Below are 27,002 nucleotides of genomic sequence, written 5' to 3'. Positions count from 1 at the left end.
AGTGTTGGGGTATTGACATTAGCAGTTCATGGTACAAACACAGTATAGCTTTCCCAGTTGAAGTGTGTTTTCCTATCCTCACTGTCTTGATCATAACTTCTGTATTTCTGAATTTGGTAAACATTTTCTTTAAACAAATATATTTAATATTGATTTTATCCATTTAATCAATATTCAATCCTTTGATCTAGATTTTGAATAAGACAAAACCATCTCCATTTCCTACTCCACCCTCTCTCTCAGACTGAACCAAACCATGTGAAATCTTAGTATTCTGTTTGACTGTAAACTGGATTTCAAGCTTCACCTCCTTAGCATTAACAATATCACTTAATTCTACCTGCACCACATTGTCCAACTCCACCTCTAAACTCTCCCAATGAAGACCTCATTCATGCTCGTTACCTCCAGACTCGACTTTTCCAATGTCCTATTGTTGCGTATCCATCATCTCTGAACTCAAACTTCCCCATAACTTAGCTGCACATATCCTGTCACACATCACGTCCTGTTTGCCCTGACCGCAAAGCATTACATTTAAAATCCTCATCCTCATTTTCAAATCTCTGCAAAGCCTTAGCCCATCCTACCTCTGCAAACTCTCCTCTTGACTTATATCTTATCAAGTTATTTCCTCCTGCACGCTTCAGTCTTCTGACTCTGGCCTTCTGCACACAACATTCCCTTGGTTACAGAGCCTCAGCTCTGCATCTGGAATTCCTTTCCTAAACTGCTTCATTTCTCTCTCCACCTTTAACAAAGTTCTCTAAACTCTTCTTTTAAACAAAGTTTTTTGGTGACCCCTCTAAATCTGTCACGATGGCTTGGCAGCTACTCCTTTTATCTAAGATAGTTTTCTCTCCCTGTAAAGCACTTTGGGATGTTTTCTATATCAAAGGCACAATGTTAATCCAGGTTGTTTTTGTCTAAGATGTTTCGCAAAATCTGCAGCTACCTAATATACCACTTCTAAGTCAGATAAATTAACACAACCCAAAATCAGATTTTTCTTTGATCATAACAAAGCATAATTGACAGCTTTGTGGCTATTTTATGGTTCATCCAGTATGACTGCTATCATGAAATATTTCATGAATCTCAGACATAGAGCTTTCTCGTTTAATTTCTAGTGCATGGTATCATCAGAAACAGATTGTTGCAGTGATGTATGCAGCTCATTCGTCGTCGGCTGTTCCTCGATTCAAGGAGACGTGTACTCAAGGTCGCTAGTTTCTGCCCTGGATCTTCAGGAACAGGCCGATTCTCGACCCGTGGATCTTTGGGCACATGGGGGCAGGACGTCCCACGAGGTAGTGGATTCTGGAGTACAGGATTTGCTTCCTTTCCTTTCCTTCTCTGCCACCGCGCTGCCTCATCATTAAGGTGTTTGGACTCAAAGCATGATGAAGCTTGATGGACAGTTGTCGCAATTTTGAACGATTGGTAGCAAGGTCCTCCCAGTCTTCAATGTCAATGCTGCTGTACTTCAAAGAGAGCTTCAGAGTGTCTTTGAAGTGTTTTCTTTGTTCTTCCCTGGAACGCTGGCCATTTGAGAGTTGCGGAAACAGGACCGGGCAGGGGAGACAGTTCCGCCATCCGGACACAGTGTCCAGTCCATTGAAATTGGTCTTGCAAGAATTTTGCCTGAATGTGGTGGAACTGGCTTCAAGAAGGACACTAGTGTTCATTTGATGGTCCTCTCATTGAATCTGGAGGATGCGGCAGAGGCATTGCTGATGGAATTTCTCTTGTGCTCTAATGCATCACTGATACACAGTCCAGGTCTCACTGCAGTACAAGAGTGTGGTGACTTGCGGAGGTCCTTGTGGTCAAACACCTGCTGCTGTAGTTTGTAGAAGGCTGAGCTGGCGCAGCTGATCTGGTGTTGGATCTCCGTGTCAATGGAGGCCTTTTGAGAGGTATAGGAAGTGCTCAATATATTCCAAAGTCTCTCCCTCAACATAAATGGGAGGTGGAATATTTGGCTGACCAGGTGTGGGTTGATAGATGAGTTTTGTTTTGGCAACATTCAAGGACAGGCCGAGTCTCTTGTATGCAGAATTGGAGAGATCGAGAGCGGCTTGCAAATCTGCTGCAGAGTGGGCAATGACACCGCAGTCATCCGCAAACTGCAGATCATGTATGTCTATGGTTGTCAGTTTAGTTTTGGCGTGGAGGCGACTGAGGTTAAAGAGTTTTCCATCTAGGCGGTATCTAATACTCACAACAGAGGGCAGCCGATCTCTCATGAGGTGAACAGCCACTGTCAGGTAGATTGTAAATAGTATGGGGGCCATCACACAGCCTTGCTTGACCCCAGTCCGGATTTTGAAGACCTCTGTTTCAGATCTCCCACTCTGGACAGTTGCAGTCATATCATCATGGAGCAGGATTGTGATGAAGTTTCTTGGACATTCAAATCTTTGAAGCACAATCCACAGAGCCTCGCAATTTACTGAGTCACATGCTTTGGTCAGTTTGATGAATGCAATAAAGAGTTCTGGTGGTATTCTCGACATTTTTCCTGGATTTGTCAGGCAACGAAGACCATGTCGGAGGTTCCTCTGGAAGGTCTAAAGCCACAATCTGTCTCTGGGAGGATTTTCTCAGCCACAGGAAGTAGGTGGTTCAGGAGAATGCATGTCAGGATTTTCCCTGCTACGGACAAGAGGGAAATACCTCGATAGTTTCCACAGTGTGATTTATCTCCCTTCTTGAAGATAGTTACATTTGTTGCATTCCTGAAGTCGTGGGGGGAGGGGTGGGATTGTGTGTGGGGGGAGTTCTTCTTCCTCCCAAATCCATAGGTTGAGTGCGTGGAGTCTTGAAGTGAGCAAAAGGCCAGCAGCTTTGAAGACCTCAGCTGGAATACCATCGCAGCCACAGGCTATGTTGTTTTTCATCCATTTGATTGGTTGTTGCAGCTCCCCCATCGATGGTGGTTCATCCATGGATTCTACCACAGGATACTGGGGGATAGCCTGAAGAGCATCAGCTGCCACTGTGGATTCACAGTTGAGGAGTTGTTGGAAATGTTCTTTCCAGCGTTGATGGATGGCATTATCATCCTTAAGAAGAGAGACACCATCCTGTGAGTGAAGGGCATTTTGTCCATTTGATCTTGGTCTACGACGGTCCTGGTGGCTTCAAAAAGGTTTTGCATGCCACGATGGCCGGCATATTGTTGGATCTCTCGGTCTTTCTCTTCCCACCACTTGTTCTTTATCTTCCGGATTTGTCTTTGGGTGTCAGCCTTGAGCTGTTGGAATGCTGCCTTCTTGACTTGCGATCTGGGATTGTTCTGCCAGGCAATGAAGGCTGCTCGTTTTTGTTCCAGGAGGTCACATATTTCAGCATTGTTTTCATCGATGACATACATATCAATAAATATATATATCATACATATCAATGACATACATTACCCTTGCTCCTCCATTAATGAAGCAGCTGACATCATCATCTGAGGAATGATAAAAATCCATTTGGCCCATCAGGCTCATTATGTCAGTGGATTAAGCTGCAGGGATCAGACAGTGGTTGGAATAAGGTTCCATCCACAGTAATTATCCATCTCCCTCAGGTGCCACCACAGCTACACCACTATTTTATGCTGGAGATTGTCTTTATCCTGGATTGGTTCCCTTTTGAATTGTCAAATGTCGAATCCAGTACATTAGATTTAACTTAAACCTAGCTAAAATAATTTACAACTTTTCACTTGCACTCATTAAAGACAAGAAAAATGTTTATCTTTATATGTAGACAGGCCACACAAGGGTTCACATGTCTCCAAATAACTGCCTTCAGACAGGACAGGAGAATGATCATGAATTCCAGATTGCTCCTTACCCATGAATATTAGGTGTTTTCATATCATAAAATCATAGAGTGGTTACAGCACAGAAGGAGGTCATTTGGCCCATTGAGTCTGTGTTGGCTATCCCCATAGCCCTGCAAAATTTTCTCTTCAGGTACTCATCAAATTCCCTTTTGAAAGTCACGATTGAATCAACCTGCACCACCCTCTCAGCCAGTGCATTTCAGATCCTAACCACTCACTGCATTAAGGTTTTCCTCATGTTGCCTTTGGTTCTTTTGCCAATCAGCTTATATCTATGTCCTCTGGTTCTTGACCTTTTCACCAATGGGAACAATTTCTCTCTACTTACTCTGTCTAGACCCCTCATGATCTTAAACACCTCAATCAAATCTCCTCTCAAGCTTCTCTTTAAGGCGAACAGTCCCAACTTTGCCAATTTCATCCCTGGAACAATGCTCATAAATCTTTTCTGCACCCTCTCTACAGCCTTCACATTCTCCCTAAAGTGCAGTGCCCAGAATTGGACACAATATTGCATTTGAGGCCGATCCAGAGTTTTATAAAGGTTTATCATAACTTCTGTGCTTTTGTACTCTATGCCCCAATTTATAAAGCCCAAGATCCTGTATGCCTTACTAATCACTTTCTCAAACTGACCTGCCACCTTCAACAATTTGTGCACATATACCCCATATCTGTCTTCCTGCACCCCCTTTAGAATTGTACTCTTTTGTTTATATTGCCTCCCCTCATTCTTCCTACCATATCATTTCACACTTAACTGCATTAAATTTCATCTGCCACATGTCTGTCCATTCCACCAGCCTGCTGTGTCCTCTTGAAGCCTACCACTATCCTCCGCACAGTTCACAATATTTCCAGGTTCTGTGTCATCTGCAAATGTTCAAATTATGCCCTGTTTTCCCAGGTCTAGTTCATTAATATAGATGATTAATATATCATTAATATACATCAAAAATGCAGTGGTCCTAGAACTGACCCATGGAGAACCCTACTGTATATCTTCCTTCAGTCCGAAAAAGCTTTCCCATCACCGAGGTTAAACTGACTGACCCTTGCACCTTTCTTTTGAACAAGGGTGTAACATTTGCAATTCTACAGTCCTCTGGCATCACCCTCATATCTGAGGAGGATCGGAAGATTAGGGCCAGTAATTCCACAATTTCCACCTTTTCTAATACCTCCTCTTTATTAATTTTTAGCCCATCCAATATCTCAATTGCCTCCTCATTCAGCAGCATCTTTTTCCTTGGTAAAGACAAATGCAAAGTATTAATTTCCTCAGTCATGCCCTCTGTCTCAATGTGTAAATCCCCTTTTGGGTCCCTAAACAGTCCCACCCCTCCTCTTTTGATGCTGTTTTATTTCAGACTCCATGGGGGAAATTTTAACCAACAAAAATGGGGGTGGGTTTAGGTGGGTTGGGCTGTTAAAATCTGAACAATCTCAAGCCTAAACCCAACCCGCCTTGAACCTGCCACTTCTGACTTTAATGGAGGTGGGGCAGGGTGAGTTACTCATTTAAATATTTTATTAAGGCTGCATGCCTCAGAATTAATGTCTCTTCCAGATTTCAATAAGGTCCCACACAAGAGGTTAGTAAGCAAAATTAGAACAAAATTAGATTTGGGGGTAATATACTGGCATGGATTGAGAATTGGTTAACGGACAGAAAACAGGATCATTCTCAGGTCGGCAGGCTGTGACTAGAGGGGTACCAGAAGGTTCAGTGCTATTCACAATCGAGATCAATGATTTGGATATGGGGACCAAATGTAACATTTCCAAGTTTGTTGATTGCACAAAACTAGGTGGGAATGTGAGTTGTGAGCAGGATGAAAAGAGGTTTCAAGGAGATTCAGACAGGTTAAGTGAGGGAACAAGAACATAGCAGATGGAATATAATGTGAAAAAATGTGAAGTTATCCACTTTGGTAGGAAAAACAGAAATGCGGAGTATTTCTCAAATGGTGAGAGATTGGCAAGTGTTGATGTCCAAAGGCACCTGGGTGCCCTTGTTCATGAGTCACTGAAAGCTAATATGCATGTGCAGCAAGCAATTAGGAAGGCAAATGATATGCTGGCCTTTATTGCAAGAGGATTTGAGTACAGGAGTAAAGAAGTCTTCCTGCAATTGTATAGAGCCTTGGTGAGACCACACCTGGAGTATTGTGTACAGTTTTGGTCTCCTTCCCTAAGGAAGGATATACTTGCCATTCACCAGACAATACAAGGTCCAGTCGTACACTGTCTTCCAGGACCCAGCCTGGAACACAAGACCAGAAGCGGAGGTAATGGAACTACTGACAACAGCATCACTGACTTCGAATCCTTCACACAGTACTCAGAAATTGGTTTCACAAGAAACCACAATCGACATGAGTAATGATGAACAAGTCATAACAATGAAGGATGGAAACACTCCAGAGAAAAGGTATATCACTCAGGCCTCCACCAGACTAATTCCTGGGATGGCGGGATTGTCCTATGAGGAGAGATTGAGGAGACTGAGCCTGCATTCTTTAGAGTTTAGAAGAATGAGAGGTGATCTCATTGAAGATACAAAATTCTTACAGGGCTCGACAGGGTAGATGCAGGAAGGATGTTTCCCCTGGCTGGGGGGTGTCTAGAACCAGGGGACACAATCTCAGAATAAGAGGCAGGCCATTTAGGACTGAGCTGAGGAGGAATTCCTTCACTCACAGGGTGGTGAACCTTTGGAATTCTGTACCCCAGAGAGCTGTGGAGGCTCAGTCATTGAGTATATTCAAGATAGAGATTGATAGATTTCTAGATATTGAAGATATCAAGGGATATGGGGATAGTGCGGGTAAATGGCGCCGAGTTAGATCAGCCATGATCTAGTTGAATGGCGGATCAGGCTCAAGGTGCCGAATGGCCTACTCCTCAACCTATTTTTTATGTTCTTATAGCATTGGCTTCCTGGTTTCCAAGCCTAAGAAAAACTGGCGAAACAGAGGCGAGGACTGCTTCATGGAAGATGTAAATGTTTTGCAAGCACTGCCTGTGGGCCAGGAAGAGCAGGAGTACTTCCCCTGCCACCAGCTCCCCCAAGATTACCTGTTTCCCACTCCATGTAATCGAATTCCCTCCCATCCCTCCACATCAGACACCTGCCACCACCAATTACTTCCCTCTCATCCCCTACCCACCCCGCCAACTCGTCATCTCTGCTCCCATCTTTCTTCTGATCCCCGCCATTAGCCTGTGGCCCTCCAAGCTACGCTGTACTCATCCTAACACCCTCACAATTTCTACCCAAACAGCAGGAAACGTACTCTGTGCCCAGGCTGCAGCCTCTTCCACAGTGTTTCCCATCCTCTCCCCAAACAGGAAGCCAAGTCCGTCAATCAGACTGGTTTCTGAGTGGGGAGCCTGTTTAAAAAAACATGTATCCTGTGCCATTTTAACTCCACAGCGTTTGGGGAAACCTGGACTGACCAAAATTCCACCCCTGCCCCAGACATTCCAGTAAATAATGGGGCTCACGGGTTGGGCACCCATGAACCAGTTCCTAGCATTTACATCATTAAATCCAACTTCCTTAATCTGGGGGCGAATGTAGCAGATTCTCATTAATAAATTTGTCATCAGAACGTGAAGCTGGATTTAGAAGCGTTAGCACTGGGAACTGGCTCATGGATGTTGGTGTTCTGGTGTTCTAATTAAAAAATTGTCAATATAAAAGCAGCTATTGCCATTCTGATCTGGTAATGTAACACTTGCTTTTCATGAAAGGCATCTGTTTAAGGTCATTGCCCTGACAATGATGATCAACAAAAAATTGGCACTGCTAAACTAGCAAATGATCTGATATTGACACCATATATGTGTTATCCCAAAGCAAAAAGAAGTGCTCAAAATCAGGTGCACAACAGTATGATATATTTTAGCTTATTATAATAAAAGCCACCATTGGAGATGTAATAGGTTTTACACGCACAGATCTTGCCTAACCCGGAAAAACACGACTTCTTGATGACCCTATTAGAGTGAAATCAGTATCTGCAGTCACTATAGAAAGAGAAATCAATGACATACTGCAGTCTGCCTCATCGCTCCAGTCATCACAGTCATTGTAACCATTGCACAGCAGTTTCCTTTTGATACAGAACCCACTGCCACATAAGAAGTTGTCCGGTTCTTTGCAAGATGCTGTGAGGAAAAGAAAAAAAAGATACTTTAAAAGCTGCAGGATCCTTTATGTGAGTTATTGTATCAGATGAATTTCACAACTACTGCACAGAAAATATATTTATTAATGCCTTTTGAGCCATGATAACCTTGGCCTAAACATCTGCATCTTGAAGGAAACTGAAACATATTGACAGAATACAGTTCAACTTCCTTCCTACAGGCATCAAGTGTGCTTATTGAATTTAATATAATTTTCTTTTTAAACTCTGTTACCTGTTATGCCTAAATGCAAACAAAGCAGATTTTATTCCCCCAGAGAAAACATTGTTTATGTAAAATTCTAATTTGTTAGAGGTATACTAGGAGTTTGCTTGCTGTATTTGTGTTGGAAAAACTAACCTGCTCAATTTTTTTTTCGAGTTTATCAATCTGATTCTCAAAATAGCAGTTTGTAATTTACCTCAAAATACATCGGTTTTCAAAGTTCACAGGGGAAATTCAGGATCCAGTGCTCCCAGTAGGTAGCGGTGGTCACAGGGAGATAATCCTGGGAATCGCAAGCACACAGCTCACGATTTTACGTCCATATAGTACCCATTGTTCAGATTTAGATTCACATGCAAATCAACCATCTGCCATCTGCACTTAACCAACTGGCTTTGAAGAAGTCATGATTCAAACAGTAGTATTTCTAAGTCAAGAATCCCACCCAATAAAACAATAGCTAATGTTCAAATGCTTTAATGAATGTTTCACCTTCACGTTCATCCTGGAACTGAATCATTGAACCTTGTAACTAGGGAATCCCAAAACTTCTCTCTGGCAACAATTTTGTCCCCTATTCCTTGTATTGAAATTGATTGTACTGTACCAATTAAGGGTTAATGAGGCTGACATTGGCAGTAGTATAAAATGGTAATAATGAGAGGTCAGCAATAACTGAATAGAACAACAATGAGTGAAATAAGGAGACCCAAATACAGTTTCTACTTCTTTGTTTTAGAAAATTTCCAAAATTAATTTCACAAAAATGTGGCACAGCATTAACACACAGGTATGGGGTACACAATGCAGGTTTGCCCTTGCACTTCATCTTATAGCATGCTTTGACCAACCTGTGAAAGTGAAGGAAAATGGGAGGGTTCTGTGGTTTTAATCTCACAAACAATTTCTGCATTTTCCAATCTCAAAATCCAATCGGTAAGTATTTTGATCCATGGTCACAATATAGGTGTAAATGAGGGAGGCCCTCTGGCCCATCCTTGCAAGACACAACAGTGGCCCCATCACAGCATCTAACTTTTACTTAAATGATTCCTGGGCTTTTGCTCCTTAATTTAGGTTAAACATCTGTGTAAATATACAATGGAATTTCCCTACATCAAACAAAATAGATAACAACTGCTGTTAGTTGGTAGGATAGCATTTCTTCAAAATTCAGGACAGTGGACTTAAAATGCCCTCCATTTTTATCTATTCACAGATACAAAAAATATAAAGAGTGCACAAGAATGAACTCAGTCCTTATCTGCAGCTATTTTAAAATATACTATCATCTCTGCTTTCTGAAGTTCAATATTTGATAACAGCTATAGCCATCAACAGCTAACAATTCAATGATGTTTGATTTAGTAAAATGGTGGGCTCCGATTTCCTCAATCTCACTAACCTAATGTATCTCACTGCTGATGCATGTTTCTCTGCCAGTTCAAGAGTACAGCAATTCTTTTTCTCTTTGGTCTTGCCCTGATATTGATGTTGGGTTTAGTTGTATTTGTATTAGTAGCATTGTAGGGAATTCTAGAGAATGTCTTAGACTCCCATAAAGGTTAACTAACAACTCTTTATTATTTACAGTTACTATATACACTCTCCGCAAGCTACCTAAGCTAGCATCCTTCGTGCTGCTATACCTTCTTCTTCTCAAGCCTATCTTATGTGGCTGTTACATCATCGCTTGTACAGTGGGAGGGGTCTCTCTCACTATCTTCGGTATTAACCCTTTACATTCTTATACTACAATTAGCATTGTTTATCTTTCTTATTGGAAATATATTCACATCATTCCCTCTCTTCCTGCTATACACATTGCTTTTGTGATTTCTCTGCCTGAGGTTCTCTCCTTCTTAACCAAAACTCAACCTTTTAACTGAAATTTTCTCTTGCTTTCTCGTCCAAGGCAAGTTGTGTAATTTCAATTTCTGCTATCTTTCACCTGGTTGAAAATTTTAGATATTACTCTTTCTACTTTGTTCGCTTTGACTTTTAAACATTTTAAATAACTTCTATCACCATTATCCAGGATAGCTGCTAACAAAGGTTATAAAATGGATCTGCCACAGATATCTTCATGTATTTAATATGATCAGTCACTCCTATAATTGGTTTGAGCAGATTACTTCCCAGTGCCCTGTATCTATTTGTATGATAATATAACCTAGGCATGGAACAATAGCACCCCCTTGTGACTTGGCCCAAGTATTCATGTCTTTTGCAGGTGTACATAAGAACATAAGAAATAGGAGCAGGAGTAGACCATTCGGCCCCTTAAGCCTGCCCTGCCATTCAATCAGATCATGGCTGATCTGCCCTAGACCTCAACTCCTCTTTCGTGCCAGCTCCTCATAACCCTCAACTCCCCGATATTTCAAAAATCAATCTACCTCCTCTTTAAATACTTTCAGTGATCTAGCCTCCACAACTCTCTGGGGTACAGGATTCCAGATATTCACTACCCTCTGAGAGAAGAAATTCCTTCGCATCTCAATTTTAAGTGAGTGTCCCCTTATTCTGTAACCATGTCCCCTAGTTCAAGATTCCCTCACTAGTGGCAACGTCTACCCTGTCAAGCCCCCTCAGAATCTTATATGTTTCAATAAAATCACCCCTCATTCTTCTAAACTAATGAATAAAGACCTGACCTGTTCAGCCGTTCGTGATAAGTCAACACCTTCATCCCAGGAATCAGCCTAGTGAATATCTTTTGAACTGCCTCCAATGCCAGCATATCCTTTCTACAATACGGGGACCAAAACTGTACACAGTACTCCAAGTGTGACCTCACCAACAGCCTGTACAGTTGTAACAAGATTTCCCTATTTTTAAACTCCAACCCCCTAGCAATAAAGGCCATTTGCCTTCTTAATTACTTGCTGCACCTGCATGCTAACCTTTTGTGTTTCATGCACAAGAACACACAGATCCCTCTGTGCTGCACTTTTTTGGAGTCTCTCTCCATTTAAATAATAGTCTGCCTTTTGATTCTTCCTACCAAAGTGCATGACCTCACCACTTTCCTTCATTAAACTCCATCTGCCAAGTTTTTGCCCACTCACTCAACCTATCTATAACCCCTTGCAGATTCCTTACGACCTCATCACAACATCGTCAGCAAATCTGGATATATTACTCTCTGCCCCCCTCCTCCAAGTCTTTTAGATAGTAAATAATTGAGGTCCTAGGACTGATCCTTGTGGCACTCCACCAGTTACAGCTTTCCAACATGAAAAAGACCCATTAATCCCGACTCTCTCTCTTCTTTGAGTTAACCAATTCTCAATCCATGCTAATACATTACCCCCAATACTGTGAGCTCCTATCTTGTGCAATAACCTTTTATGTGGCACCTTATCGAATGCCTTCTGGAAATCTAAATACACTACATCTACCAGTTCCCCTTTATCAACTCTGCTTGTTATATCCTCAAAGAACTGTAGCAAATTTGTCAAACATGATTTCCCTTTCACAAAGCTATGTTGACTCTGTTTGATTGCGTTATGCTTTTCTAAATGTCCTGCTATTTCTTCCTTAATAATGGACTCTAGCATTTTCCCAAAGACTGATGTTAGGCTGACTGGCCTATAGTTTCCTGCTTTTTGTCTCCCTCCCTTCTTGAACAGGGGCGTCACATTAGCGGTTTTCCAATCCGCTGGGACCCTCCCGGAATCCAGTGAGTTCTGGAATATTTCTACTAATGCCTCCACTATCTCTGCAGCCACTTCCTTTAAAACCCTTGGATGTAGGCCATCAGGTCCTGGCGACTTGTCTGCTTTTAGTCCCATTAGTTTGTCTGCAATCTCTCTGAACCTGAACAGAGCAATCATTTGGTGAGAAAAGGCTTGATTTAAATTGATAGACTGTTTCACAATGTGGGGAACATGCAGAACAGCAACTGTGATTAAACTCATTTAACTCAATTGGTACACCCTATCCTTGCATAGTTAAACAAAATAAGGAACACACCAGGTTTCCCCACATCAGCAGATCATCTGACTTGACTTAAGCTAGACAGCTAACTGTACTTCCAACATTTCTAGTTTGTTAGTCTCAGTAAAAGCCAACATAGCTTTCTCTTTTATCACCATGTCTGTCAGCCACAATATTGGTCGATGATGGCCAAAGAAAGATTGATGGACATGCAGCAAACAATTCATTTAGGTGGGGTGTCTTCTTTTGGTGCACCTTGGCTGATAATTGTGAAGGCCAATCCTTGAGAGGCAGGTTCTGCCACATGTGCTGCACGTGAAGCTGAAAGTTGTCGTATTTGACATCGTCACCTGTTGTAGCAACTGGTCATTGTGGTAGCACACGCGAGTCCACAGGATGTGTCGCCATTTCCCTCTTTCACCAGCTGGTTGACATTTAGGGCCTTCATGTCACACTTGCAAGCATCCTTACATAGAGTCATACAGCACTGAAACAGGCCCTTCAGCCCACCGAGTCTGTGCCGACCACAACCACCCATTTATACTAATCCTACATTAATCCCTGATCTTGTGTGGAGGAAAATTCCTTCTTCTGAGAACTTGAATGCATGTGAGAGCAGCAGGGAGAAGAAGATCCCAAACAGTGTAGGTGTGAGAACACAGCCCTGTTTCACGCCACTCAGGATTGGAAAGGGGTCTGATGAGGTGCCGCTATGCTGAATTGTGCCTTTCATATTGTCATGGAATGAGGTGATGATACTTAGTAGCTTTGGTGGGCATCCAATCTTTTCTAGTAGTCTGAAGAGACCACTTCTGCTGACGAGGTCAAAGGCTTTGGTGAGATCAATGAAAGCAACGTAGAGGGGCATCTGTTGTTCACGGCATTTCTCCTGTAGCTGGCAAAGGGAGAACAGCATGTCAATGGTGGATCTCTCTGCTCAAAAGCCACACTGTGCCTCGGGGTAGACACGCTCAGCCAGCTTCTGGAGCCTGTTTAAAGCGACTCGAGCGAAGACTTTCCCCACTATGCTGAGCAGGGAGATTCTACGGTAGTTGTTGCAGTCACCGTGGTCACCCTTGTTCTTATAGAGGGTGATGATATTGGCATCGCGCATGTCCTGTGGTACTGCCCCCTCGTCCCAGCACAGGCAAAGCAGTTCGTGCAGAGCTGAAAGTATAGCAGGCTTGGCACTCTTGATGATTTCAGGGGTAATGCCGTCCTTCCCAGGGGCTTGTCCGCTGGCTGGAGAATCAGTGGCATCACTGAGTTCTGATTTTGTTGGCTGTACGTCCAGCTCATCCATGACTGGCAGAGACATTTTCCTCCACACAAGATCAGGTGGCAGGTTGTTCAACCTTGCCCGTCTAAGAGCGAAGACCAAAGTACGGAAAGTCCTCATCAGGGAACTCCTCTTTGCTGACGATGCTGCATTAACATCTCACACTGAAGAGGATCTGCAGAGACTCATCTACAGGTTTGCGACTGCCTGCAATGAATTTGGCCTAACCATCAGCCTCAAGAAAACGAACATCATGGGACAGGACGCCAGAAATGCCCCATCTATCAATATTGGCGACCACACTCTGGAAGTGGTTCAAGAGTTCACCTACCTAGGCTAAACTATCACCAGTAACCTGTCTCTCGATAAAGAATTCAACAAGCGCATGGGAAAGGCTTCCTTTGCTATGTCCAGACTGGCCAAGTGAGTGTGGGAAAATGGCGCACTGACACAGAACACAAAAGTCCAAGTGTATCAAGCCTGTGTCCTCAGTACCTTGCTCTACGGCAGCGAGGCCTGGACAACGTACGTCAGCCAAAAGCGACGTTTCAATTCATTCCATCTTCGCTGCCTCCGGAAAATCCTTGGCATCAGGTGGCAGGACCGTATCTCCAACACAGAAGTCCTCGAGGCGGCCAACATCCCCAGCATATACACCCTACTAAGCCAGCGGCGCCTGAGATGGCTTGGCCATGTGAGCTGCATGAAACATGGCAGAATCCCCAAAGACACATTGTACAGCGAGCTCGTCACTGGTATCAGACCCACCAGCCGTCCATGTCTCCGCTTTAAAGACGTCTGCAAATACGACATGAAGCCCTGTGACATTGATCACAAGTCGTGGGAGTCAGTTGCCAGCAATCGCCAGAGCTGGCGGGCAACCATAAAGGCGGGGCTAAAGCGTGGCGAGTCGCAGAGACTTAGCAATTGGCAGGAAAAAAGACAGAAGCGCAAGGAGAGAGCCATCTGTGTAACAGCCCCGACAACCAATTTTATCTGCAGCACCTGTGGAAGAGTCTGTCACTCTAGAATTGGCCTTTATAGCCACTCCAGGCGCTGCTGCACAAACCACTGACCACCTCCAGGCGCTTACCCATTGTCTCTCGAGACAACGAGGCCAAAGAAGAAGAAGACATTAATCCCATATTCCCTACCACATCCCCACCATTCTTCTACCACTTACCTACACTAGAGGCAATTTACAATGGCCAATTAACCTATCAACCTGCAAGTCTTTGGCTGTGGGAGGAAACCAGAGCACCCAGCGGAAACCCACGCAGTCACAGGGAGAACTTGCAAACTATGCACAGGCAGTACCCAGAACCGAAACTGGGTCGCTAGAGCTGTGAGGCTGCGGTGCTAACCGCTGCGCCACTGTGCCACCCCCTTGAAGTGGGGCTTTGGGCGCCTCACTGGTCATCTGACCCCAGCTACGTCACCCTACAGTAGGTCCTTGGGTTTGCAACCATCTTCCATCCTGCGGATGTGTCCGATCCACTGAAGCTGCCTCTGTTAGATTAGTTTCAACACGCATGGGTGCTCTGCCTTTGAAGGAACTGCCGCATTTGTGATTTTGTCCTGCCAGGATATTCCCATAATGTGCTGCAGACAGCGAAGGTGGAAAACATTGATCTTCTTTTCCTGGTAGCTGTAAGTCACCCATGCTTCACAGCCATTCAGCAAGGTGCTGAGAACACAGGCCTTATACACCATCAGCTTGGTCCTAAGGGTCAGCATGGTGTTATCCCATGCGCATTTCACGAGTCAACCAAAAGTGGTAGCTGCTTTCCCTATGTGTGTATCAAGCTCTTCATCAAGGGACAGATTGTCTGTCACTGTGGATCCTCAGTAGCAGAATTTGCTAATCACTTCCAACGGGGTGTTATTCAGTGTGATCGGGGCGGAGATGCAACACCTTGTCCCATGACAACAGTTTTCTTGATTCTTATAATCAAGGAGAACAAGCTACAGGCATGGGAGAGACAATCCATGAGTCTTTGTAGCTGAGTTTCCATGTGAGCGACTAGCACAGCATCATCAGCGTAGAGGAGTTCTCTGATCAGGACGTAATGTGTTTTTGTCTTCCACTTTCAGCCTTGATAGGTTGTAGAACGTGCCATCTGACTTAGTGTGCAAGTAGATTCTTCCAATATCTGCAGGGAAGGCGAAGGTCAGGAGCATGCAGATGATGATGCCAAACAGAGTGGGGGCTAGGACACAACCCTGTTTCACTCCATTCTTCACTCTGAAAATGTCGGAAGTGGAACCATCAAACTGTACAGTGCAGTGCTTGTTGTCACGGAGGCAGTGGATGAGACTGAGGGGCTTTGGTGTACAGCCAATTTCTTGTAGAGCCCTGCTCTGCTGATGGTGTCGAATGCCTTAGTGGTATACACAGGAACACAAGAAATAGGAGCAGGAGTAGACCATAAAGCCCATTGAGTCTGCTCCGCCATTCAGTATAATCTTGGCTGAACTTAGGCTTTGACTCCACTTACCCGCCCGCTCAACAAATCCCTTGATTCCCTGAGACACCAGAAATCTGTCTTTCCCAGCCTTAAATGTATTCAACGGTGGAGCATCCACAACCCTCTGAGGTAGAGAATTCCAAAGATTCACAACCCTTTTAAGTAATTTCTCCTCATCTCAGTCCTAAATGATCGGCCCCTTATCCTGAGACTGTGCCTCCGTGTTTTAGCTTCCCAGACCAGCAGAAACAATCTCTCAGTGTCTACCTTATCCAGCCCCTTCAGAATCTTTTACGTTTTAATGAGATTGTCTCTCATTCTTCTAAACTCCGGAGAATACAGGCCCAATTTACTCAGCCTCCCATCGTAGGACAACCCCTCATCCCAGGGATCAATTTAGTGAACCTTCACTGTATCACCTCCAATGCAAGTAAATTCTTTCTTAAATGTGACCAAAACTGCACACAGTACTCTAGATGTGGTCTCATCAAAACGCTGTACAATTGTCGCAAGACATCTTTATTCCTGTACTCCAATCCCCTCACAATAAAGGCCAACATGCTATTTGCCTTCCTAATTGCATGCTGTACCTGCATGCAAACTTTTTGCATTCCTTGTACAAGCACACCCAAGTCTCTTTGAACAGCAACACTTAAAAGTTTCACACCTTTTAAAAAAATTCTGCTTTTCTAGTGTTACGACCAAAGTGAATAACTTCACACTTCCCTACATTATACTCCATCTGCCACCTTGTTGCCCACTCACTTAACCTGTCTATATCTCTTTGCAGCCTCTGTGCCTTCCCCACAGCTTACCTTTCCACCTACCTTTGTACACCAGAAAACTTAGATACATTACTCTCTGTCTCTTTACCTAATTCATTGATATTTTAAATAGCTGAGGCCCAGCACTGATCCTTGCGGCATTCCACTATTTACTGCCTGACAACTTGAAAATCATTTGCTTATCCCCACTCTTTGCTTCCTGTCTGTTGACCAATCCTCTATCCATGCTAATATATTACCCCCCAACTCCATGAGCCCTTAAGTTGCCTATTAACCTTTTGTGTGTGGCACCTTATTGAATGGCTTTTGAAAATCCAGGTATACCACATTTACTGGTTCCCCTTTATCTAGTTACATCCTCAAAAAACTAATAAATTTGTCAAATAGGATTTCCCTTTAGTAAAACCATGTTGACTTGTTCTAATCATACTATGCTTTTCTAAGTGCATTGTTCAGACTTCCTTCATAATAGTTTCCAGCATTTTCCCAACAACTCATGTTAGGTTAATTGGCCTGTAGTTCACTGTTTTGTCTCTCCCTCCTTTCCTGAAAAGCAATATAACATTTGCCAACATCTAATCTGATGGGACCATTCCCCAATCTAAGGAATTTTGGAAAATCATAGCTAGCGCATCCACTATCTCTGCAGCTATCTCTTTTAGAACCCTAGGATGTAGGCCATCAAGTCCTGGGATTTGTCAGATTTTAGTCCCTTAGGTTTCTTCAATACTTTTTCTCTGCTGATATTAATTTCTTAATTTCCTCGGTTACCATCTATTTCTGGTATAAAACTTATGACTTCTACTGTGAAGACAGACACAAAATATTTGCACACTACTGCCTGCCGGACTGAACATTGAGTTCAACAATTTCAGAGCATGACAGCCCCCCATTTTACTTTCATTTTTAGTTGTTTTTTTCTTTTTTCTTTTTTTCTTTTTTACATTTTTTACATTTTTTACAACCTTTTTTTGCATTTATTTTATTTCATCTTAGTTTGTTCACCCACTGTTTTTTTTTCATGTTTACACTTGCTGCTGTTCAATATTCAGTCCGTTAACACCCTATCTGTACTAATGCTTTGTCTTTCAACACACCATTAACACATGGTTTGCCTTTGCTCCATGACCTTTTCGTCAGCTATGTGGCCTTGTCCAATCTACACCTTCTCCTTTGTTATCTCTTGCCCCACCCCCACCTCACTTGCTTATAATCTGTGACATTTTTAATATTTGTCAGTTCCGAAGAAGGGTCACTGACCCGAAACGTTAACTCTGCTTCTCTTTCCACAGATGCTGCCAGACCTGCTGAGTGGTTCCAGCATTTCTTGTTTTTATGACACAAAATATTAGTTCAGTGTCTCTGCCATTTCCTTATTCCCCATGATAATTTCTTCTGTCTCTGCTTCTAAGCTTCTCTCCTTTTTATATACTTATAAAAGCTCTTACAATCTGGGTGTCCTGGTACATGATTCACCAAAAGTGAGTATGCAGGTACAGCAAGTGATTAGGAAGGCAAATTAAATGTTGTCATTCATTGCAAGAGGAATGGAATATAAAAGTAAGGAAGATTTGCTCGCAGTACGAAGTATTGGTGAGACCACATTTGGAGTACTGTGTACAGTTTTGGATTCCTTACTTAAGAAAGGATATAATTGCATAAGCAGTTCAGAGAACTGATTCCTTGGATGAAGGGGTTATCTTTTGAGGAAAGGTGGACAGGTTGGGCCTATATCTAATGGAGTTTAAAAGAATGAGAGGTGATCTTATTGAAACACATAAGGTCTTGAGGGGACAAAGAACAACAAAGAACAAAGAAAATTACAGCACAGGAACAGGCCCTTCGGCCCTCCAAGCCTGCGCCGATCCAGATCCTCTATCTAAACCTGGACCTGACAGGGTGGATGCTGAGAGGATGTTTCCCCTCATGAGACAGAGGAAAACTGAGGGACACAGTTTAAAAATAAGGGTTCTCCCATTTAAGGCAGAGATGAGGAGAATTTTTTTCTCTCAGAGGATTGTTAGTCTGTAGAATTCTCTTCCCCAGAGAGTAGCGGAGGCAGAGTCATTGAATATTTTTAAGGCTGAGTTAGATAGACTCTTGATTAACAAGGGAGTCAAAGGGTATAGGGAGTAGACAGGAAAGTAGAGTTGAGGCCACAATCAGATCAACCATAATCTTATCAAATGGCGGAGCAAGCTCGAGGGGCCAAATGGCCTACTTCTGCTCCTATTTCATATGTTCATATGTATGTTCGTACAATGTGAAGTTGAAAAAGAGCAAATGTGCTTTCACGCAATCTGAGGTAGTATAGCTTGGCCTGAAAATCAGTGAAAAAGGACTACAGCCAGTGAAAGAAAAGATAGAGGCGCTAGTTAATGCCCAAAAACCAAAAGATGTGTCTGAGCTGAGATTTTTTTTTTCGGGCATGGCCCAATACACTCGCGATTTCTGCCTGAGCTTACACTGGTGTGAGCTCCACTACATGAGTTGTTGAAGAAAAATGTGTAATGGGAATGATTTAAAGCACAAAATGCTTATGATGCATATAAGAGAATCTTGACCACTGATGTACTACACATTCATTCTGACACAAATAGTAACGTGAAGCTAGCATGTGATGCTTCAAGCAATGGAGTTGGAGCAGCGATCAGTCATGTCATAGATGATGGTCAAGAGAAGCCCATGGCATTTGCATCATGTAAACTGACCAGGAGTGAATGAAACTATGCAGAGATGGAAAAGGAAGCGCTTGGAATTATCTTCGGAATCAAAAAGTTTCACCAGTTTTTGTTGGGTAGAAACTTTACGCTAGTAACAGATCATAAGCACCGAGTAGTTATTCTGGGTGCAAAGTCTGCAATATCGACAATGGCAGCATCGAGGATGCAGTGGTGGGCTGTCCTTCTCTCACGCTAAAACTACAACACTGAATATCATCATTCAAAGGAGAATGCTGTGGCTGACACACTTTCACCTTTGTCGCATGAAGAATCAAAAGTACACTGTGAAGGTGCAATCTTCACAATAGGACCTCTGGATAAGGACTTTCCAATCACTGCAACTGAAACTGCAGCTGAAACTCAGAAAGACCTAGTTTTAAAAAGGGTCTATGAACACACTTTGAATGGATGGACAGAGTTTGACCAGTGTACAGATGATGATCTGAAACCGTTCCAGAATTGACATAATGAGTTGTCATGTGAACAAGCATGCATTAAGTGGGGTCACAGGTTGGTTCTTTAAGAGACAAGATTCTGGCAGAACTTTATACTGAAAACATGGGTATAGTTAGCATGAAATCCATAGCCAGAAGTTCTGTTTATTGATCTAGACAGTAATCTAGAATCATTGGTTAGTAAATGTACTATCTGCCAAAACTGTAGAAATAAGCCACTTCAAACTCCTTTGCAGTCGTGATCATGGTCACTCCAAGTCCAGGTAGATCACATGATCCCAGCGAGGGATGACCCAAAACTTGAGCATGATCTACATGATAGCGAGCTTTTGCCAGAGTGTGAACCAGTTCAAACCTTGGTGTCTGAAATACCAGTTTTAGAACCTGAGAAGATCATGAAGACATCATAAACCAGTTGTTCGACTGGATTAATAGATATCGTTTAAAGTAAAAGGGTCAGTTGTTATTTTTGCCAAGTGTGCATATTCTCAAAGATTTATTTGTTTTTGAAGTTATATAGTTAGTGTACCTGAAAATAGTTTATTTTTAAAAAATCTGTTTTAAAATTGGTACCATTGATAATGTTTTTAGTATTGGTAGGGTGTATTAATAGTGGTAAGGTTATTAGTATTGATTAAGTTTACTCTTAGCAGTAGTAACGTTATTATTACTATTGGTAAGGTTTATTACTATTAGTAGTAGCAGGGCTTATTAGTAGCAGGGCTTATTAGTAGCCGGGTTTATTTGTAGTACCAAGATTTATTATCTAATAGAGAAATGGCAGGGCTTCTCTGACCTCTGGAGTGCATATCCCATGCTATGTGGGAACTCCTGGATAACCATATGTGCAGCAGCTTGAGCTCCGGGTTTCAGAACTTGAGCAACACCTGGCATCACTGCCAAGCATCCGTGAGGTTGAGAGCATCAAGGATAACACGTTTATAGATGTGGTCACCCTGCAGCTTAAGAGTATGCAGGCAGAGTGGAAATGGGTGACTGCCAAACAGTCAAGAAGAAAATGGCAGGTAGCGCAGGAGACTCCTGAGTGCGCCCACTCTCCAACTCATTCTGAATATTGAGGAAAGTGATGGTTCATCTATGGAGTGCAGCCAGAGCAAAGGCCATGGCACCATGGCTAGCTCAGCTGCACAGGTGGGCACAAAGAATACTAGAAGAGTGATAGTGATAGTCAGGGGAACAGACAGGCATTTCTGTGGCCACAGACGTGAATCCAGGATGGTGTGTTGCTTCCCTGGTGCTAGGGTCAAGGATGTCACTGAATGGCTGCAGAGCACCGAGGGAGGAGGGTGAACAGCAAGCAGTCGTGGTCCATATAGCTACCAACAACATAGGCAGGAAGAGGGATGTGGTCCTGCAGAAAGAATTTAGTGAGCTAGGTAAGGAATTAGCAATCAAAACCTCAAAAGAGGTAACCTCCAGATTACTCCCAATTACACGTGCAAGTGAGTATAGAAATTGAAGGATAGCGCAGATGAATGTGTGGCTGGAAAGATGGTGCAGGGGGTAGGGCTTTAGATTCCTGGGACACTGGGACCAGTTCTGGAGAAGGTGGGACCTGTACAGGCCGGACGGGTTGCACCTGAACAGAGCTGGGACAAATTACCTTGCGGGGCGATTTGGTAGTGCTATTGGGGAGGTTTTCAACTAACTTGGAAGGGGTGATGAAGCAGTAGGAAATATCAGAGAGGAATACCAAAGTGCACAGAATACTGGGAGGGATAGATAGCACGAGAGAAAGTGTCACGCCAACATGCTATGTTGAATGATAATTTTTTTTTAATCCACCAGCTGGAGACCTGAATTTATTTATTTTATTAAGAAATTAAAAAGGAACAGATAAAAGGTGACTTTGTTAGCAGCTTAAGATGGCCACTTAATTTGCAACACTGTATCCTACATTCCAGGACCTTCGAGGTGTAGACGAATTGTCTGCCCATCCCAGCAGGAACCAAAACCTGGGAAGTTTAAGAGAACTGCCTGTTCCTATTAGCAAGGCATCAATACCAATACTTGAACAATGGGACCCTGGTTGTCAGAAAGGAATCCTTAGATATGGGCTGTTTAGTTGCAAGAAGAAATACACTGCTAGCTACCATGCTTGGATCACTGGGTGACTGTCATGTGACAAGTCCCCCACATGTGTGTGTTTTAAGCTGGTGTTTCTCTGCAGCAGGCAAACAAGCAATTGGACTCTGACAAGTTCAGACCCAAGTGGGGGTCCTTCCCTTCTCTCTCTCTCTCTCTCTCCAAGTTTTGGAGACTTGCAAGTTTTGAATCCTGCCTGCTGACTCACCACCTCTGCATACTCCAGCTGCAACCAGAGACCCTTGAAGGAGATCATCTGCATCACTGTCTTCAAGAGACCCACCAAATCAGTCATCTATCTCTTCAAACTGGAAACCTCAGGACCACTGAATTCAGCTAGAAGCCAGCCAAATCACCAAACTCCACAGAATGTATGGCCTCTAACTTGACCAATCTACCCTTCCCCACTCTGTAACCTATTTGTGTGTGTGTAAATCTCGAGTGTGTGTACGTGTGAAAGTTGGAGCGTAGTTTATTATTTTACTTAGATTGATTTAAGTACAATAAATCTAACCTCTTTATTTGTTAAACTCAAGAAAACCTGTCCAATTGGTTCTTTTTATGATCATAGCACGTAAATAATCAAACACTCACTGAATTGTATCCACTTTAAAAAAGAATTAAACCTGTTGTGGTCAAACAAGGAGAGGGAAAAGAGGGAAGCCTTTTGACCCCTCCTCACCTGACCATAACAGAAGATAATAAGTTATTAGGTGGGGTCAGAGTAAGGGAGAAAGTAATAAAGACTGAATCAGTGTCAATGTGCATGTATGTGAATGCACAGAGTGTGGTTAATAGGATTGGTGATGTACAGGCACAGACTGACATGTGGAAATATGATGTTGTGGCTATAACAGAGACCTGGCTCAAAGAAGGGCAGGATTGGGTGTTAAATATTTCTGGATACAAGGTGTTCAGGAAAGATAGAAAAGGAAGAAAAGGGAGAAGAGTGGTGGTATTGGTTAAGGAGAGCAGTACAGAGAATATATCCCAGAGGGGTCAAGAACGGAATCTATTTGACTAAAGCTAAGGAACAAAAAAGGTGCAATGGCATTGATCTGTGTAGTCTATAGGCCACCACTAGTGGAAAAGATGAAGAGGAACAAATTTGCAAGGAAATTACAGAGAGATGCAAGAATTATACAGTAGTTATGTATAATGGGGGATTTAAATTATCCAAATATAGACTGGGATAGGAGTAGTGTAAATGGCAGAGAGGGGCAAGAGTTCCTCCAGTGTCTTCAGGAAATTTTTCTACAGCAGTATATTGCCAGTCCAATGAGAGGGGGGCATTGCTGAACCTGGTTCTTGGAAATGAGGTGAGCCAAGTGGATCAAATATCAGTAGGGGAACATTTAAAGGGCAGTGATCATTGTATCATAAGGTCTAGGTTGGTTATGGAAAAGGACAAGGAACAATCTAGAGTAAGAATAATTAACTGGGGGAAAGCCAACTTTAATGGGGTAGAATGGATCTGGGCTGAATAAATTGGTATCAAAGGTTGGCAGGAAAACAGCAGCTGAACAATGGGCTACCTTCAAAGGAGAGATAGTTTGGGCACAGTCAAGGAATATTCCCTTGAAGGGGAAAGGTAGAGCAAACAAATCCAGAGCTCCCTGGATGACAAAAGAGATAGAGATGAAGATGAAGAAGAAAAAATGCGCCATGACAGATGTCAGGTAGATAATACAATGGAGAACAAGGCTGAATACAGAAGGTTCAGAGGGGAAGTGAAAAAATAAATAAGAGAATCAAAGAGAGAGTATGAAAAGAGACTGGCAACTAACATAAAAGGGAATCACATCTACAGGCATATAAATAGTAAAAGGGTGGTAAAAGGTGGAGTGAGGCTGATTAGGAACCAAAAGGTGAATTTATGCATGGAGGCAGGGGGAATAGCTGAGGTATTAAATGAATACTTTGCATCTGTTTTTACCAAGCAAGAAGATGCTACCCAGGCCACAGTGAAAGATGAAGTAATAAATACACTAGAAGGATTTAAAATTGATAAGGAGGAGGTATCAGATAGGCTGTCTATACTTAAAGTTGATAAAACACCAGGACCAGATGAGATGCATCCAAGGAGACTGAGAGAAGTGGGAGTGGAAATTGTGGAGGCACTGGCCATAATTTTCCAGTCTTCCTTAGACTCAGGGGTGGTGCCGGAGGACTGGAGAATTGGACATAGAACATAGAACAGTACAGCACAGTACAGGCCCTTCGGCCCACGATGTTGTGCCGAACCTTTAACCTACTCTAAGATCAAACTAACTACCTACCCTTCATTCTACTATCATCCATGTACCTATCCAAGAGTCGCTTAAATGTCCCTAATGTATCTGCTTCTACTACCACCGCTGGCAGCGCATTCCACGCACCCACCACTCTCTGTGTAAAGAACCTACCTCTGACATCTCCCCGAAACCTTCCTCCAATCACCTTAAAATTATGCCCCCTGGTGATAACCCTTTCCACCCTGGGAAAAAGTCTCTGGCTATCCACTCTATCTATGCCTCTCATCATCTTGCACCCCTCTATCAAGTCACCTCTCATCCTTCTTCGCTCCAATGAGAAAAGCCCTAGCTCCCTCAATCTTTCTTCGTAAGACATGCCCACATGTTACACTCTTGTTCAAAAAAGCATATAAAGATGAGCCCAGCAACTACAGGCCAGTCAGTTTAACTTCAGTGGCGGGGAAACATCTAGGAACAATAATTCGGGATGAAATGAATAGTCACATGAACAAATGCGGGTTAATTAAGGAAAGTCAGTAGGGATTTGTTAAGGGAAAATCATGTTTAACTAATTTGCTGGAGTTTTTTTGAAGAGGTAACAGACAGGGTTGATGAAGGCAATGCGGTTGATGTAGTTTACATGGGTTTCCAAAAGGCATTTGATACAGTGCTGCACAACACACTTGTGAGCAAAGTTATAAGTCATGGAACAAAAGGGACAGTAGCAACATGGATATGAAATTGGCTGAGTGACAGGAAACAGAGAGTTGTGGTTAATGGATGTTTTTCGGGCTGGAGGAAGATTTGTAGTGACGTTCCCCAGGGATCAGTGTTGGGACCCTTGCTTTTCCCAATACATATTAATGACCTAGAGCTGGTGCACAGGGCACAATTTCAAAATTTGTGGATGATACAAAACTGGGAACAATTGTGAACTGTGAGGAGCATAGTGTAGAACTTCAAAAGGACATAGACAAGTAGGTGGAATGGGCAGACAGGTGGCAGATGAAGTTCAATGCAGAGAAATGTGAAGTGATTCATTTTGGTAGGAAGAACATGGAACGACAATATAAAATAAAGGGTACTATTCTAAAGTGGGTGCAGGACCTGAGTGTATATGTGCCAAAGTCATTGAAGGTGGCAGGACAGATTGAGAGCGTGGTTAATAAAGCATACAGTATCCTAGGCTTTATTAACAGGGGCATAGAGTACAAGAGGAAGGTTATGTTGAACTTGTATGAGACACTAGTTTGGCCTCAGCTGGAGTATTGCATCCAGTTCTGGGCACTGCACTCTCGGAACGATGTGAAGGCATTGGATAGAGCACAGAAAAGATACATGAGAATGGTTCCAGGGATGAGAAACTTCTGTTTTGAAGATAGATTGGAGTAGTTGGGACCTTTTTCCTTGGACAAAAGAAGGCTGAGAGGAGATTTAATAGAGGTATTCAAAATCATGAAGCATCTGGACAGAGTGGATAGGGAAAACTGTTCCCACTCATGAAAGGATTGAGAATGAGAGGGCACAGATTTAAAGTGATTGGCAAAAGAAGCAAAAGTGACATGAGGAAAAGTTTCTTCACACAGCGAGTGGTTCGGATCTGGAATGCACTGCCTGAGAGTGTGCTGGAAGCAGATTCAATCGAGGCATTCAAAAGGGAATTAAACTATTATCTGAAAACAAAGAATGTACAGGATTACGGGGAGAAGGCGGGGAAATGGCATTCAGTGAATTGCTCATTCAGAGACCTGATGCAGACATGATGGGCCAAATGGTCGCCTTTTGCGCTGTAACAATTCTGTGATTCTGAGATTCTCTGAAAGGGGTAAGCAGTGTAATGTATTCCTATTTTATGAGCTGTCATCATTAAACATCTGAACTGGCCAACTTTCTTTACAAGTTCCTCCCAATATATAACAAAGACTAACATGGGAGCACCATCAGTATAAGGGTTCCAGCTGTTCAAGGTGATGGCCCAACACCATCCTCTCAGAGTGACTAGTGATGAGCAATAAATGTCAGCATTGCCTACATCCCGAGAACAAATTTAAAACTCTGTTCAAGAAATTTGACTTGTACCAACACCAGGCATAAAGTTTGGGTTGAAGGTTCCACATTAGCCTGATTCCTGAGCCAATTTTGTCTTTGACCTTCATTTAAGTGCTGCCATCCAGCTGCGGGCACTACACAGATCCCTGTTGCAGCGTGCCAGGCAGGGAGGATTAGAAATCACCAGCTTCTATGCTGAGCCAAGCAGTAGGTTGGATGGGGGACAGTAGTGGGGGAAGTGGGGGAAGCACTCTTGCTTCTCCTGGGCCCACAAAAATAAGAACTGAAAATTTCCTGGGCTGTTTTTTTTTTAGCAGTCTTCCCCTTGAAGCGTTGCTGGTTAGGCTATTCATTGCCTGGTATAATTCAGTGGAACATGCACGATGCCCCCTCTGCCCATTTGTACCTACATTTCGCATTCAGGATTTTACAACTAGTGTAGGACTCCAATTTGCATACCTAAGGGCCTGTTGCCCTCGACAACTAAACATTACTCGAGCTAATATGGCATCCGCTGCAATTCCAACGTAGTTCAGGCAAGGCAGTTCACAACCCAAAACTAATGTGGGTTTTAACCTGAATTTCTCCCATTCTGTTTTCTGTTGCTTGTCCGACTTCCAGCCATGATGCAACATTTCATTTAAAACCTTGGGGGTAATTCTTTTCTTCAGGGCAAAGTTTTGGTGAGTCTTCTGCCT

General features: G+C 43.0%; 1 protein-coding gene across 6 annotated transcripts in view; it reads right to left on the bottom strand.

The window, feature by feature from the left end:
* Nucleotides 1-27,002, bottom strand: part of corin (corin, serine peptidase) — a 261,008-nt gene that overhangs the window by 84,829 nt on the left and 149,177 nt on the right. For all 6 annotated transcript variants that reach the window (XM_068035959.1, XM_068036006.1, XM_068035969.1 and 3 more), the window contains exon 6: nucleotides 7,904-8,017. In XM_068035959.1, the coding sequence (XP_067892060.1) occupies nucleotides 7,904-8,017 (114 nt within the window). The remainder of the gene's footprint in view (nucleotides 1-7,903; nucleotides 8,018-27,002) is intronic.

Source organism: Heterodontus francisci, chromosome 1 (assembly GCF_036365525.1).
Source record: "Heterodontus francisci isolate sHetFra1 chromosome 1, sHetFra1.hap1, whole genome shotgun sequence".
In the NCBI taxonomy this organism is placed as follows: Eukaryota; Metazoa; Chordata; class Chondrichthyes; order Heterodontiformes; family Heterodontidae; genus Heterodontus; species Heterodontus francisci.
The sequence above is the reverse complement of the archived record's forward strand: the minus strand, read 5'-3'. Positions and strand labels throughout refer to the sequence as shown.